The 14,946-nt window shown below is 53.4% G+C and overlaps 2 protein-coding genes across 9 annotated transcripts in view; one reads left to right on the top strand and one right to left on the bottom strand.

Annotated features, from left to right (window-relative positions):
* The window catches only part of ARHGEF10L (Rho guanine nucleotide exchange factor 10 like), a 179,520-nt gene that overhangs the window by 134,503 nt on the left and 30,071 nt on the right, over positions 1 to 14,946 (top strand). For all 8 annotated transcript variants that reach the window (XM_050790124.1, XM_050790114.1, XM_050790092.1 and 5 more), the window contains 4 exons: positions 965 to 1,051; positions 2,177 to 2,400; positions 5,476 to 5,630; positions 13,295 to 13,443. In XM_050790124.1, coding sequence (XP_050646081.1) covers positions 965 to 1,051; positions 2,177 to 2,400; positions 5,476 to 5,630; positions 13,295 to 13,443 — 615 coding nt within the window. The remainder of the gene's footprint in view (positions 1 to 964; positions 1,052 to 2,176; positions 2,401 to 5,475; positions 5,631 to 13,294; positions 13,444 to 14,946) is intronic.
* The window catches only part of SDHB (succinate dehydrogenase complex iron sulfur subunit B), a 689,037-nt gene that overhangs the window by 656,848 nt on the left and 17,243 nt on the right, over positions 1 to 14,946 (bottom strand). The window lies entirely within an intron of this gene.

Here is a 14,946-nt window from a genome sequence, read left to right as displayed (position 1 = left end):
GCGTGCAGCCAGGCTTCTGGGGTAAAATTCAACCAGAATAGAAAGAGACCTGAACCAGGAGTAGAAGGTTTGAATTCTAGCCCTGACTCTGCCACTAACATGCTGTGTGACCTTGAGCCAGGCACGCCTCCCTCTGACCTTTAAGTTGGCATCTGCTAAATGAGGAGGCTGGATGAGGTGACCTCTTAGGGCCCTCGCCCATGGCCATTAGAAATTTTGTTAGAATATTCTAACAATGGGTCCAGGGACGGCTGGGGCCTTCAGCACCAGCAGAGGGCAGCAGCTGCCTGGAAAAGGGCCCAGTGGTCGGCTGCATCCTCCCTCCAGCCAAGCGCTGTCTCCACTCTGTCTTCTCTTTCAATGTGGCCCATGAGTGGGTCAGGCCATTTCCTAGAATTGCTGTCCTGGCCAGAGAGAGGGACTGGCCAGGTCTAGCTCAGGAGACAGGCCTCAGAAAGAGGCCACCCAACATGGGGTCTGGGGCAGCTGATTCAGGGGGAGTAGGCGGAAGGTGGTTACTGGTGATAGCGGTGACAGGCTGAGCCCTGGTTTCTGTGCGTGGCCCTCACAAGCTGCCCTGCCCTGCCACTCACCTCCCCTGTGGTCTAGGGCAGTCACCTGCCCTCTGTGACCCTCGTTTCCCCGTCTGTAGAATAAGGAGGGGTGGGCATTAGTGGCTTTCAAGAAACCGTATCTGGAAGCTGCTCAGTTTCAGAGACCCTGGGCTGATACAGAGCCTTCTGCAGGCCTCTTCTAGCTGGGAGGTTCTAGGAGAGGAAAAACAAGTGTGAGCGTGTAGGAACTGCCTGGAGAAGCAGGCACTTGTGAAGCATGTTGCTTTCCTGGTCCCCACCCACAAGGATTCTAATCCAGGGAGAGTTGGATGGGGCCCAGGAATCTGCCAAATATTGGCATCTGGGCACCTTGATGATTAACCTCACATGTACCATTTCTGTCTCTGCAGCTTGGGGCCCTGGTCCACAGTCCTGTCAACTGTCCCCTGCTGGGCTTCTCAGCGGTCAGCACCTCCCTTCCACAGGGCTACCTCTGGGTGAGTCACCCCCCTGCCCAGCTGGGCATTCTGGCCTCAGGACGGGAGTAGGAAGAGCAGTACCTGGGAGGGGGTGCTGGAGACAGCAGCTGCCTGCCTCATCTCATGCAGCTTCATCCAGCAAGGTCTTCCTGGGAACCTCTGGTGCCAGGCACTGTATATGGAGTTGGGAGGTGCAACCTCATCTGGGGCAACAGAAAACCAGGGAGCTAATAAGAGAGTGTGCCTTTTGCAAGTGGTGACAGGGCTGAGAAGGAAGTGAAAGGGGGAGCTGTGCAGAGGGCCTGGGTCTCAGGATCTTCGCCCCTGGAGTCAGGAGGCAGGGCTGGCTAGTGCCCTACTCATGCAGACATTCCAGCCCACCTTTCTATCCTTGGGCTTCCTGGCAAAGCCTCCCTTGATTCAAGTGAGGTACCCTCCACCATATTCCTTGTGCTGCAAATTGTGCGCTCTCATTGCTGCTCGCCGTCTGAGAGTGATTTGTTCCTCATCGTTTCCCCAGGATCTAGCACATGGTATATCCATCCATCCATCATCCATCCATCTATCCACCCACCTATCCATCTATCCATCTACCCACCCACCTACCTATCAATTTATCCATCCAACAAGAATATATATTTAATCCATCAATTTATTTATCTGTCCATCCACCCATCCACCCACCCATCCATTCATTCACCTATACAGCCTTCCATCTATCTGTCTATCATGTGTCCACCCATCCATCCATCCATCCATCTATCCATCCATCCAACAACAATATGTTGAGTATGTATCTATCATATGCTAGACACAGAGGTAAAACAATGGTCAACACAGAGAAGGGCATTTTAAAGGGATGGAGTAGATGTTTACTTTATATTGGTTGAAATGCACCCTGCAGAGGAGGAAATAGAAAGCTGACTGAGTATTTAGCCCACCTTAGCTCCTTACCTGATTTCCTATGGGCCCTGAAGCTAACTTGTTGCCATGGCAGCTGGGGGTAAATGACCTTTGTGACCGCAGGAGCATGTGGGCAGAAGGGATGTGTCTCTTAAAGGATGGGGTCCTTGGGAAAGCAGGTCCTCCTCTGCTCCCTCTTGTGGTTCCCACCTGATGGCCTCTCTGGGTCTCTGCTCCCAGGTCGGGGGTGGACAGGAAGGTGCAGGGGGCCAGGTGGAAATCTTTTCCTTGAACCGGCCCTCGCCCCGCACCGTCAAGTCCTTCCCAGTGGCAGCCCCTGTGCTCTGCATGGAGTACATCCCAGAATTGGAGGAGGAGGCGGAGAGCAGAGATGAGAGCCGGACAGCTGCTGACCCCTCGGCCACAGTGCATCCAACCATCTGCCTCGGGCTCCAGGATGGCAGGTGAGGGGCCCAGAAGGAGGGGTGAGAGCAGCCTCTGCAGGGCTGGGCACTGGGTGGGGGCTGTTCCTGTAGCTTTCCAGATCTGCCTGTTGCCTGCCAACATTCTCTGCCCCTGGTCTCCAGGAAGGTAGGCACCAGAGCTGCCCAGTGTGGCAGCCAAAGTGTTGGGAGCTGCCTGCAGTGCAGTTGCCTGGCTCCTCCCAGGCAGCATGGCTGGTGGAGGTGGATGCTGGCTCTGCTGTCAGCCAGACCTGGGTTTGAATTTCAGCTCACCCACTTCCTTGCTCTGGGTCCTGGGCACTCATTTAACCTCTCTGAACCTCAGTTTCTCATCCGTAAAGTGGGGACCAGAATCCCCCCATGCAGGGCTGCCGTGAGAGCCCACCGAGACACAGCCACATGAGGCCTTCAGTTCACTTAGCTGTCATTGAATGTTCACCATATGTGGCCCCCATTCGCCTTGCTGGGCAGGGTGAGGGTTCCAGGGTATTTCCAGGTCAAGAGGTTACTACTGGCAGAGAGGGCTGCCCTCTGTAAGACATCTGGGGCTTTGTGAGTCAGCAAAACCCTGACTCAAAGCAAGGAGGCTCAGGGCAAGCTGTGGCCTGTGCAGGGTGGGTAGACCACCTCCCGTAGCGGAAAGGGAGAGGGAATGTTCATCCTGTGCACAGGGAGGTGAAGGTGAGGATCAGTGAAGATCTGAGGGGGGCCGTGCCCCGGGAAGTCTAGGGCCTGGCACTGCTGTGTCCTGTCCTCCCTGCGTCTCTGTGCACTCCACCCCTCCTAGAGAGAAGGAGATGAGATGAGAGCATGTTTCCTGAGCACCTACTGTGTGCTGCTCAGAGGTGAGCCTCATAGCCACTCCTCTGTAATGCGGAGGTCGTTCCCTCCCCTTTCCCACACAAGGAAACCAAGTAAGGAGCAAAAGCCAAGGTTACTGAAGTCAACTGGGAGCCACTCTAAGCTCCGCACAGTCCAGGCTTGGCCTACAGCCAAGGGCCCAGCCAGGGCCTGGACCTAGGAGGGGCCTTCCAGACCTTTCTTTTTACCCCCTAAAGAACCCACATGTTCATTAAATAATCTCCCTCCATTCTCCTGCTCCCCACCCCCACCCCAGAAACTACTAATCTACTTTCTGTCTCTATGGGTTTGTCTCCTCAGGACACTGTATAAATGGACTCACACACTATGTATGTTCCATGTAAATGGCTCATACTCCAAGTACATTTCATGTTAATGGACTCACACTACATATGTTTCAAGTGAATGACTCACGTGCTATGTACATTTCATGTGAATGGACTCACACTGTGCAAGTTTCATGTGAGTGACACACTGTACATTTCATGTGAATGACTCACACGCTATGTACATTTCATGTGATTGCCACACACTATGTACATTTCATGTGAATGACTCACACGCTATGTACATTTCATGTGATTGCCACACTATATACATTTCATGTGAATGACTCACATGCTATGTACATTTCATGTGAATGACACTGTGTACATTTCATGTGAATGACTCGCGCTATGTACATTTCATGTGAATGACACACTGTACATTTCATGTGAATGACTCACTATGTACATTTCATGTGAATGACTTGCACGCTAGTACATTTCATGTGAATGGACTCACACTATGTATGTTTCATGTGATTGCCACACACTGTGTACATTTCATGTGAATGACACACACTGTGTATGTTTCATGTGAATGACTCACATGCTATGTACATTTCATGTGAATGACTCACATGCTATGTACATTTCGTGTGAATGACTCACGCACTATGTACATTTCATGTGAATGGACTCACACTGCATGTTTCATGTGAGTGACACACTGTGCATTTCATGTGAATGACTCACACTATGTATATTTTATGTGAATGACTCACACTGGGTACATTTCATATGCATGGACTCACACTATGTATGCTTCATGTGATTGCCACATACTGTGTACATTTCATGTGAATGACTCACATGCTATGTACATTTCATGTGAATGACTCATGTGCTATGTACATTTCCTGTGAATGACACACACTGTGTGCGTTTCATGTGAATGACACACATACTATGTACATTTCATGTGAATGACTTGCACATTAGTACATTTCATGTGAATGGACTCATACTATGTATGTTTCGTGTGATTGTCACACACTATGTACATTTCATGTGAATGACTCACACGCTATGTACATTTCATGTGAATGACACACACTATGTACATTTCATGTGAATGACTCACACACTATGTACGTTTCATGTGAATGACACTGTATGTTTCATGTGAATGACTCACACGCTATGTACATTTCATGTGAATGACTTGCATACTAGTATATTTCATGTGAATGGGCTCACACTATGTATGTTTCATGTGAATGACTCACACACTATGTACGTTTCATGTGAATGACACTGTATGTTTCATGTGAATGACTCACACGCTATGTACATTTCATGTGAATGACTTGCATACTAGTATATTTCATGTGAATGGGCTCACACTATGTATGTTTCATGTGAATGACTCACACGCTATGTATGTTTCATGTAAATGGACTCAGACGCTATGTGGCTTTTCCTATCTGCTTCTCTTAGCATCACACCTACAGGATCCTTCTGTGTAGCATGTGTCAGTACTTTGTTCCTTTTATGGTGGTGAAGTAGGCATCGTTGCCCCATTTTACAGAGAGAACTGAGGCTTAGCAGTCCAGGGTCTGTCAGACTGGAAAGTGGCACGTCTGGATTCGAACTCAGGTCCATGTGACTCTGAAAATAGCTCTCTCAGCACCTTTACTGTGCTGCCTCTGGAGCCTCCCTGAGTCCTCTTCATGACAGAGGTCAGGGAGGGTACCATTCCAGAAAACCATGGAAAAGTGAGCTCCCGCATGGTGGAGCTATGGCCTGGCCACACAGCAGAAAGGCATGGCTTAGAGGGAGCAGCTCCCTGGGGCCCTCTCCCTAGGAGGGCATGGGGGCAGTGAGCGGGTGGGAGTGCTCAGTGTGTCACTCAGACTGCTCAGACTGCTTCTCCGACCTCTCTCTGCAGCATCCTGCTCTATGGCAGTGTGGACACTGGCACCCAGTGCCTGGCGACCTGCAGGAGCCCAGGTCTGCAGCCTGTGCTCTGCCTGCGACACAGCCCCTTCCACCTGCTCGCTGGCCTGCAGGATGGGACCCTTGCTGCCTACCCTCGGACCAGCGGTGAGGACTGGGGGAAATGGGGGAAGGGGGGCAGTTCTGGATGCCAGCTGGGTGCCAGATTCTCTACCAAGAGAGGATACAGGAGGCGGGGCAGGGATGAATTGGGAAATCTTAGTGCTGAGGGCATTTGGAGATCCCTGAGCCCCACTGGGGTTCAATGGGTGGCCCCTCCATACGTGAATACTTGCTGGAATAGGGTGCTCACTACCATGTGGGCAGTGAAACCTGTTGGCAGGAGACTCTAGCGGATAAGAGAGGTACTCGCAGGTCGGAGGGACCTGGCTTCCCGTTCAGGCTTTGCCCGATGACAGCTGTATCCCTTGCTGCATGGTCTCCCTTCTTTGGTGCCTGGGGCTCTTCATGAGAATAAGGGCAGCGCCCACTGCTCATGGGTCCTGGAGGGTTAGACAACTCCATTAGGGCAAAGCACAGGGCCAGGCCCAGGGCGCACTCAGTGGAGTCAAATATTTCCGTCTGGGTTGTTTTATTGAGTCATCCCTAGCACAGGTTACGATGTCAGGAGGGCAGGAGGGCCATGTTTGGGCTGCTGTACTCCAGGGCAGGGGTAAAGTGCTTAATGCATGCACGTCATCTTAATTTTCATGCACCCCTTAAGAATTTCCTTTGCTTTACTGAGATGATGCTGACTGGGGACCGAACGCGCCTTCTCCCCAGCCATGTGGATTGCTGTGGTCCCCATCCCCTGGGCTTGTTCAGCCCCGATTTGATGAAGGGGACTGAGCGGAGAGTGTAGCCACCCCCAGTCCCCCGGAAGGGACAGAGGAGCCTGAAGGCCCATGGCGTCTCTTCTCCCCTGCCTTTTCCGCCAGCCAGGCTATGGTTGCTGCGTCATCACAGCCTGTTGCAGGGTAATAAACGGATATTTGTACTGAGCTAAATTTTTTTTTTTTTTTTTTGCCACTTGGCACTGTGTTGGTATTTTTAATTAGCTTTTGATAAGGCATTTATAGTTTTTAATTAAAGGGGGAAGAGGGAGGGAAAAAACCCTTCTCACCGTCAGACCGAGTGTGCGTGTGAATGTAAATACGGGCTCAGATCTGCAGAGACGCATGAGGAGTTCTAGAGGGACCACTCCCGACCGGCTCCCACGGAACACTGTGAGCCCGGCCTGTGCCGCCCTGGCACCCTGGTCCCCAGCTTGGGTCGCCTTTGGCCTGTTCCCTTTTACTGCTCGATTCGCCAGTTTGGACACCTGGGTTGGAAGGAGGCGAGGCTGCCCTGACAAGGACCACAAATGGCAGATATGTAGAGTCGCGTATCCTAGAGGCTGGAACCCAGGGGTCCATGTTTGGATGGGTCATGTGCCCTCAGTAGGCACTAGGGAAGGGCCTTGCTCCCAGCTGCTTCAGGTGTTTCCTTGCCTATGGCTGCAGAACTTCAACTTCTGCGTGGTGTTCTCCCTGGCTGTGTGTCGGTGTGCAAATTTCCCTTTTTTATGAGGACACAGATAATATTGGATTAGGGACCTGTTCCTCTCTAGTATTAACTCATCTTAACTAATTACATCTGCAGTGACCTTACTTCCCAAGGAGGTCACATTCTGAGGTACTGGGTGCTGGGACCTTAACATACAGATGAGGGGCCACAGTTCACCCCAAAACAGGGGGCTTGGGGTCTACCCATTGGCTTCTAGCCTGGGGTTGGAGCCTGTTAGTTTGTCAGGACCAAAAGGGCCACTGGGGACCATTGAACCCCACGCCCTCATTTTCTGGATGGGAGCAGACTGTCCAGAGCCCCCTGACTGAGCTGAACCTGCACCCAGTACCCTGCCTCCCAGACTAGAGCTCTCTGCAGACGTGAGGGGGCTTTGGCTTGTCCAGGTAGAGTGGAGGCCATGAGGCCTGAAGGCTGAGATGTTCTACCAGCTTTCCTGCCTTGCAAACATGTGTACACCAAATGCTTACTGAGAACGTACTATATGCCATGGACACAGTGGCAAGCAAAATGGACAGACTGCCTGCCCTCATGGAGCTTACAGTCTATAGAGGGAGAGAGAATCGGTTAGTAAACAAACAGAGGTATAAGATTATACATGGTGCCGAGGGCCCCTACGGGAAGGAATGAGTGTTGTGTGACAGCCTCACTACCCAAGTATGGGGCGGGGTGTGCTGCAAAGGCCTCCCTGAGGAGGGGGATCCTGAGGCTAAGATCTTAAGAAGTCAGGCAAGTGGAGAGTTGGGGGAATGGTGTTCTCAGCAGAGGGAACAGTACATGCAAAGGCCCGAAGGCAGGAGAATGCTTGATCTGGTGGGGGAAGCCGGAGAGGAGGCTGTTTTGCTGGACAACTGGAGGATGAAGTGGCACTAGGCGTGAGCCAGGGGCAGACAGAGCTGTTTGTGAGGGCCTCCAACTTGTCTCAGTGTGTCAGGGAGTAGAGAGGCATGTTAGAGGTGGCTGAGCACTGGGCTCCCTCTGGCTGGTAGACAGGAGGGGAGGCAGGTTGGCTGGCTGAGAGGCTGAGGCAGCCACCTGGACAGGTGAATTTGGTGGTCATGCTCTCTCTGGGTGTCCAGTTTGGCTGTGGCCAAGAGGCCCCTGAGAAAGGGCTTGCCTTACCTGGTATCCCCACCCGTACCCGGTGTTATCTTTCAGAGGTGGCCCAGGCAGGCAGCTGGGTTCTCAGGACCTGCTACACGGTATGGGGTGGGTGGGATTCACCTCCATCACCTTCTACCTGGATTACATGCAGCCGGGTCTGGAATCATCCTCCTGGTCTGTGACCAGCTGTGGGACTGGCATCAGCTTGGCCCTCATCCAGATTCACTGAGGCCTTGGATACCCCTCAGATACCCCCACCCATCCCAGCGGCAGAGCCAGTGCTTGGAACTGCACCTGCATCAACCTGGCAGGCTCTGTATCAACCTCAGAACCCACTGTGGCGGCCCTGGTGGTGTGGAGGGTCCAGGGATTGTGAAAATCTAGACCCCTCATCTTCATCCAGAAGCAGGTACTCCATGAAGTATTTGCTGGTGTTTGAAGTCACATGGTCACTGTCCTGCCGGGTTAGGCTGAGACCAAGACTGGCATTCCTGCTAAAACTGGCATTCCTGGCCATGCTTTGGCTTATTGGAGAAGGACAGGACCAGACACAAATAGGTCTGTAGGACAGAACCTACAGAACCAGTAGCTGAAGGTTGACTGTCCAGACTCCAGAGTGACCAGGCCACGTGGAGGAATGGACTGGCAGAGCCTCAGAGTCCCATCTGCAGCTGAGAGATGGGGAAACTGAGGCGAGAGCAGTGTGGCCATGGCAGTCACTCTGCTGCCCTCAGGAGCATCTGCTTGTTCTCATTCATTGTATCGCTCATTCATTTGCTCAATAAGCCAGTGCCCCTGAAGTGTCAGGCACACAGCAGGGTGCTGGGGCCCGGAGCTGAGCCAGGTGGCCACTGTCCTTGCCTGCGTGCTACCTGGGCTCTCCCGTGATACAGGGGCATTGCCAGGCCTTGGGTGGGGATGCTGGAGTATCCCTGGTTGGGCACTGGTGCCGCGGTTTGGAGTCCCCCCTTGAGGAGGTACATGGCATAATGGGTGAGGGATGGGTTGGGCATCAGGCTGCTGGGATTGAGTTCCCACTGCGAGAGGTTGGGCCTTTGCTTTGCCCTCTAATCCTCAGTTTCCTCACCCGTGAAATGGGGGTGTGGGCAGCCCCACTTCATAGAATGGTTGTGAAGGGTAGATATGGCAATTCCCATGAATGCCACGACAGAGCCTGGAGGATTGGCGCCTCCCACGTGTCCCTTTATCACAGTCATCATCATCACAGTCACTATTTACTGTCGCCCAGGAGGGGCTGCCCTTTGGGCCCCTCTCAGCTGTGATGACTCACTCTGGGACCTGCTTTCTGGCTGCAGCACAATCTTGACCCCTGAGGGAGACCCGAGGGCTTTCTCCACTGCGGGCTGGGAGAGGAGGGATGCCAGCCTCCTGAAGCTGCCTTTGCTGAGACAGGACCTTCATCTCCCTTGCGCTGGCTGTGAGAGCTGGTGCCGGGGCCAGATGAATGGGCTGTCACGCAGGGGCAGGTGTGTGCGTGTGGGCCTGTGTTCCAGAACATGTGTGTGCATACACACAGCCACTGGAGGGGAAGATGAGGAGGGGTGGAAAGTGCGGGGCTGCCATCAGGCAGGGGCAGCTCTCATCAGAGCTCACAGCAATTGGGTTTGTGATCTCAGAATCACGGTGTATGAGAGCTGGAAAGAATCTCAGAGGACCAAGTTTTGTCCTCATGGTGCAGATGGGAAAACTGAGTCCCCGCAAGGGGAAGTCTCTTGTTCAGGATCCCACCATGGGCCCTCTAATGAAGGACTCCTGTCCAGTGTCCTTTATGAGCTTTTTTTTTTTTTTTTTTTTTTTTTTTTTTTGGAGACAGAGTCTCACTCTATCGCCTGGGCTAGAGTGCAGTGGCGCTCCACTGCAACCTCTGCCTCCCGGGTTCAAGCAATTCTCCTGCCTCAGTCTCCCAAGTAGCTGGGATTACAGGTGCACACCACCATGCCCAGCTAATTTTTTAATTTTTAGTAGAGACAGGGTTTCACCATGTTGGCCAGGCTGGTCTTGAACTCGCCACCTCAGGTGATCCACCTGCGTCGGCCTCCCGAAGTGTTGGGATTACAGGTGTGAGCCACCGTACCCGGCCTTTGTGAGCTTTTTGATCTAACAGTATTAGCATTATTAAATTTCATCACAGTTCATCATTCTGCCCTGGAGTCAGGACTTCTTAGAGGATTTCTGGAGACTCCCCGCAAATGCAGGAACGGCATTCATGTAGTCCTCAGGGTTTGACACTAGCTCCTACCCTAGGCTGCCACAACGAGGCTCTGTTCCAGGGGAGTGGATGCAGGGGCTCCGGTGGCTATCACTGCTGGATAGAACCTCACTTTCCAGTTTTGGGAGGTGTTTCCTCACCATCCCTAGCTGCTTTGTCCCTGGGAGGGGTCCCAGCCCCCATCTCAGCCATAGCAGCCTAATTAGACTCCAGCTTCCAGCCACGAACACTACTCACCTCTGGCCACTGGGGGGTGCTCAAAGCCTTGCATTTTCTTGGCTCCAGCCCTGGTGGAGGCCTGGCCGCCTTCAGGTCACTCGCCCCACCTGGACACCAGGCCCAGCTGCACAGCCCTTCAGAAACCTGAGAGGGTAGTGTGGTTGGAGAAGCAGGCCAGGCCCAGAGTCAGACAGAGCCAAGCTCAAAACCCATTGTGCAAGGTCTTAGCTCCACAGGTCACTGCTGTCACGTTGGTTAAGTGGATTCAACACTTGCTTCCACACACTGTTGTGTTGTGGCAAATGACATCAAACAGTAAGAGCCACGAGCATAGACTCCTTTGTAGCTGAGTGAATTGGGGTAGTTATTTAAACTCGCTATGTCTCAGTTGTCTCTGTTATGAACAGGGATAATAATAGTATCTACCACACAGGCTTGCTGGGAGTTAAGGAACTAATTCAAGGAAGGAGGGCCTGGTGTGCAGATACAGAACGCTGTGTAAGAACTGCTGTCAGGGCTCCTGACTGTGTGCCCAGATAAATATTCTTGCATATTTTATTGACTCCCTGCAACATCCGGAGAAGTGCAGGTGTGGTTATCATGCCCAGTGTGCAGATGAGGGAAACTGAGGTCCAGAGAGGCGAAGCCCCCTGTCCAAGTTCACACAGAAGCTCTGGGGCTGAGGACTGCCCTGCTCTGACTGCTTCCCTTGTGCTCACGCTGGCTGGCTGGGCAGAGCGCTCTGTGTGCCTGGAAGTCGAGGGGAGTCCTTGTTCCCCTGCCTCTTAGCTGAGCTTGGAGTCTGCCCATTTTAAGTAGGGTATAAGGGCAGAAGGGGAACCTGTTTTATAGATGGGAAAGAGGAGGGGAGGGAGGGAAAACTGGGACCAGGAAAAGCATGGGATAAGACAGGGTACGGTAGGGAAGGACGGGGAGGGGGTGGGAATCTAGTTTGGCTCTTCTGACCACACCCCAGCAGTGGCTTCCATCACGTACCCTGCGGCTCTTCAAGCTTTGGAGACAGCTGTGCCCCATCGTGCCACCAAGCAGCTGGCTCAGAGGGGAAGGGTCTGCCTGTGATGGGCTGCTCTGTATCAGGGACCCAGCGGAGGCCAGGTGGGGTAGCAGGGCATTGGCAGGCTCACAGCTGGCTGTGTCCTGTCTCTCAGTCCCCACCACTGCTGCCTCTCTCTCCAGAGTGTGCCATGGCCCAGGCTGCTCCAGGCTGGGCCCCAGCTTCCCCTTCAACTCTCTTTACCTACCTGGCACCCTGACAAGACAGGGCAGCCACCAGGGTTCTGTGTGGCATCGGGTGTGACTTCTGAGAAAAAACAATCTCGGCACGCACTGCTTGGTTGCCAGAGAAAATGGTTCTTGGGTGAGCTCAGCATCCCGGGTGAGGGGAGGACCTGGCTTGGGCCAGGTTCCTAGGTCTGTTTGGTTTTCAGGGATGACAGACTGGAGATTTATTGTCTCTCAGAACATCCTCTGGATCAGGCGCAGTGGCTCATGCCTGTAATCCCAGAACTTTGGGAGGCCGAGGCAGGTGGATCACTTGAAGTCAGGAGTTCGAGACCAGCCTGGCCAACATGGCGAAACCCTATGTCTACTTTAAATTAACCGGGCATGGTGGTGGGCACCTATAATCTCAGTTACTTCGGAGGCTGAGGCAAGAGAATCGCTGGAATCCGGGGAGGCAGAGCGTGCAGTGAGCCAAGATTGTGCCACTGCAATCCAGCCTGGGAGACAGAGTGAGACTCTGTCTCAAAGAAAAAACAAATAAATAAACAAACAAAAAACAACCTCTACCTCACCTGGTAGCAGCAGTGTTTCTGGAGGAGGAAGAGATCTTGGTAAATTTGACAGAAGTGCCTTGGAGTTGGCCAGAAGATTCATGAGAAATCAAGATTCAGTCTGGATAAGCTACAGCGTCGGAAAAGTCTTCAGAGACAATCTTGTCAACTCCCCACCCCATTTTACACATGGGGAAACCAAGGCCTCTTGAAGGGTAGAGATGTGCTCAAGGTCCTTAGCAAGTTAGTAGTGGCAGAACCAGGGCTAGACCCCAAGTCTCCCGACTCTGGGTCCAGGACACTTTCCACCATATCATGCTGCCTCTTCTGAGAAGCCTCCCGGATTTCCTCCAGGGCAGAATTAGCTCCGTTCATCTCAGCAGTTCTCCAGACCCTGGTGCAGGCCTGCTCATTTGTGCTTGGCATGTCATGTGATAACTGTTGATTAACCTGTTGGTTGCTCTGACCAGTGAAGGGCTTCCTTGAGGGTGGGGCCTGTGTCTGATTCCTTTCTGTCTTCCCAGCACCCAGTGCATGGCCTGGTGTGGAGTAGGTGCTTACTACACGAATGGGAGAGAGGGAAAGAGAGAGAGAGGCAGGGAAGGGAAGGGGGAAAGAGAATGGAGGGAGGGAGGAAGGAAGGGACGAATCTGAGAGTAGGTGTGGCCGGGTGTGGGAAATGAATGGTGGGAGTCGGAGGCAGATGGGGACAGCCACCATCCAGCTGGATGGAGAGCGAAAGGCCCTGGAGTGCGGGGAGAGGGTGTGTGGGGCCCCGCTGAGCCCCCTGCTGCTGGCCTGCGTTCCTGGGGGACCTGCTTGCCACTCCTGGCCCCTGACCTGCCTCCCCTCTCTCCCTGCAGGAGGTGTCCTGTGGGACCTGGAGAGCCCTCCCGTGTGCCTGACTGTGGGGCCTGGGCCTGTCCGCACCCTGTTGAGCCTGGAGGATGCTGTGTGGGCCAGCTGTGGGCCCCGGGTCTCTGTCCTGGAAGCCACCACCCTCCAGCCTCAGGTACTGCCCTATCCTTTGGCTTGTGGCCCTGGAGGCCTGCGTCCCTTTTGCTGACCCTTTCTTACGTCCACCCTGGCACTGCTTTCAGCTCCCAGTGGCATCTCAGGGATCGATTGGGCAGAGTTTGTCTGGAAGCAGAGGGGGCCAAGGTCCCAATTGGGCCTGATCTCTTCCTCTGCCACACATCGCCAAGGCTACCAAGAGCAGAAAGCGCCCAGCTGCACTGCACTGTGGCCTGGATCCTGAGTTGTGTTGGCTGCTGCTTGTAGAAGTGGGACTGGGGTCCCTGTCCTTGGACTGATAGCCAGGACTTGTACCCACGGAGCCCGGGCCATGCTGAGGGTGTGGCCAGGGTGAATACAGCCATCCGCTGGGCTCTTCAAACCACATGGAGGGAGAGGCTGCCTGGGTCCTGCCTTGCCCTGTTTCCAGCACCGCCCACGCCTTGGCCCCCAGGATGAGGGACTGGTCTGAGGGGCTCGTCCCTGGCTCAGCCTAGGCCCATGCCTGTCTCTGATCAACAGCACTGCCCGCTTACCTGACCACACCTGCAGTCCATCCTGGGCGGGAGACCTAGCATGGTTCCCCAAGAGGCATTTTGGTGATGTTTGATTTGTTTGGACTATCGATTGCAATGAGTCGCCACCTGGCCTGGAGTGGAATCCTCCCAGGGTGCTTCCTCATGAGGGGCGTCTTCATTTGCCTACCTAGTTCTCTCTCATGCAGCTGTAAATCAGCTACTCAACAGCAGAAACACTAAGTGGAGTCCTGGGATCTTAAGAGCACAGATGATCAGGGCTGGGCTCCAGATGACACAACTCTCATTTGACAAAGGGGAAAACTGAGGCATGAGGCCTTATGAATGAGCTCTGAGACTGGGGGCTGAGTCTCAGGGATGTGGCCCGCTTCTTTCCCTGGCTTGTTGGAGCCAAACCAACCAGATTGTCTTTCAGTTCTGTGGCTTACACCTGGGGCCTCTGTGCTGGCCCCCATGGGAGCACGAGGCTTCTAGTCTGTAATGGGAATAAGCGTCCCATTCCTGGAATCCTTTTCCTTACTGTATCAGTCAGGGTTCTCCAGAGGAACAGAACCAATGGGACATATGTGAGTGTGTGTATGTGCATGTATATGTATACACACGTACATAGGAAGAGATTCATTTATAGAGAGTCGGCTCATGGGGTGGTGGAGGCAGCAAAGCCCCAGCATCTATGGACAGCACGCTGGAGACACAGGCAAGCTGCCGGCATAGTTCAGTGTGAATACGGAGGCCTGGAAACCTGCGAGCTGGTGGTGTGCCTTCCGGTTCAAAAGCTGGCAGACCTGAGACTCAAAAGAGCTGATGCTTCAGCGTGATTCTGAAGGCAGGAAAGAACCAGTGGAAGGTAGTCAGGCAGGGAGCGAATTCTCCCCCTCAGCCTTTTCCATTCAGGCTTCAGCAGATTGGGTGAGGCCTGCCCACACTGGGAGGGCCGTGTGCATGACTAAGCCTACCGTTCAGAT

The sequence above is a fragment of the Macaca thibetana genome, chromosome 1 (assembly GCF_024542745.1).
Source record: "Macaca thibetana thibetana isolate TM-01 chromosome 1, ASM2454274v1, whole genome shotgun sequence".
NCBI classification, from domain to species: Eukaryota; Metazoa; Chordata; class Mammalia; order Primates; family Cercopithecidae; genus Macaca; species Macaca thibetana.
Note: the sequence above shows the minus strand (reverse complement) of the source record. Positions and strands in the feature narration are given on the sequence as shown.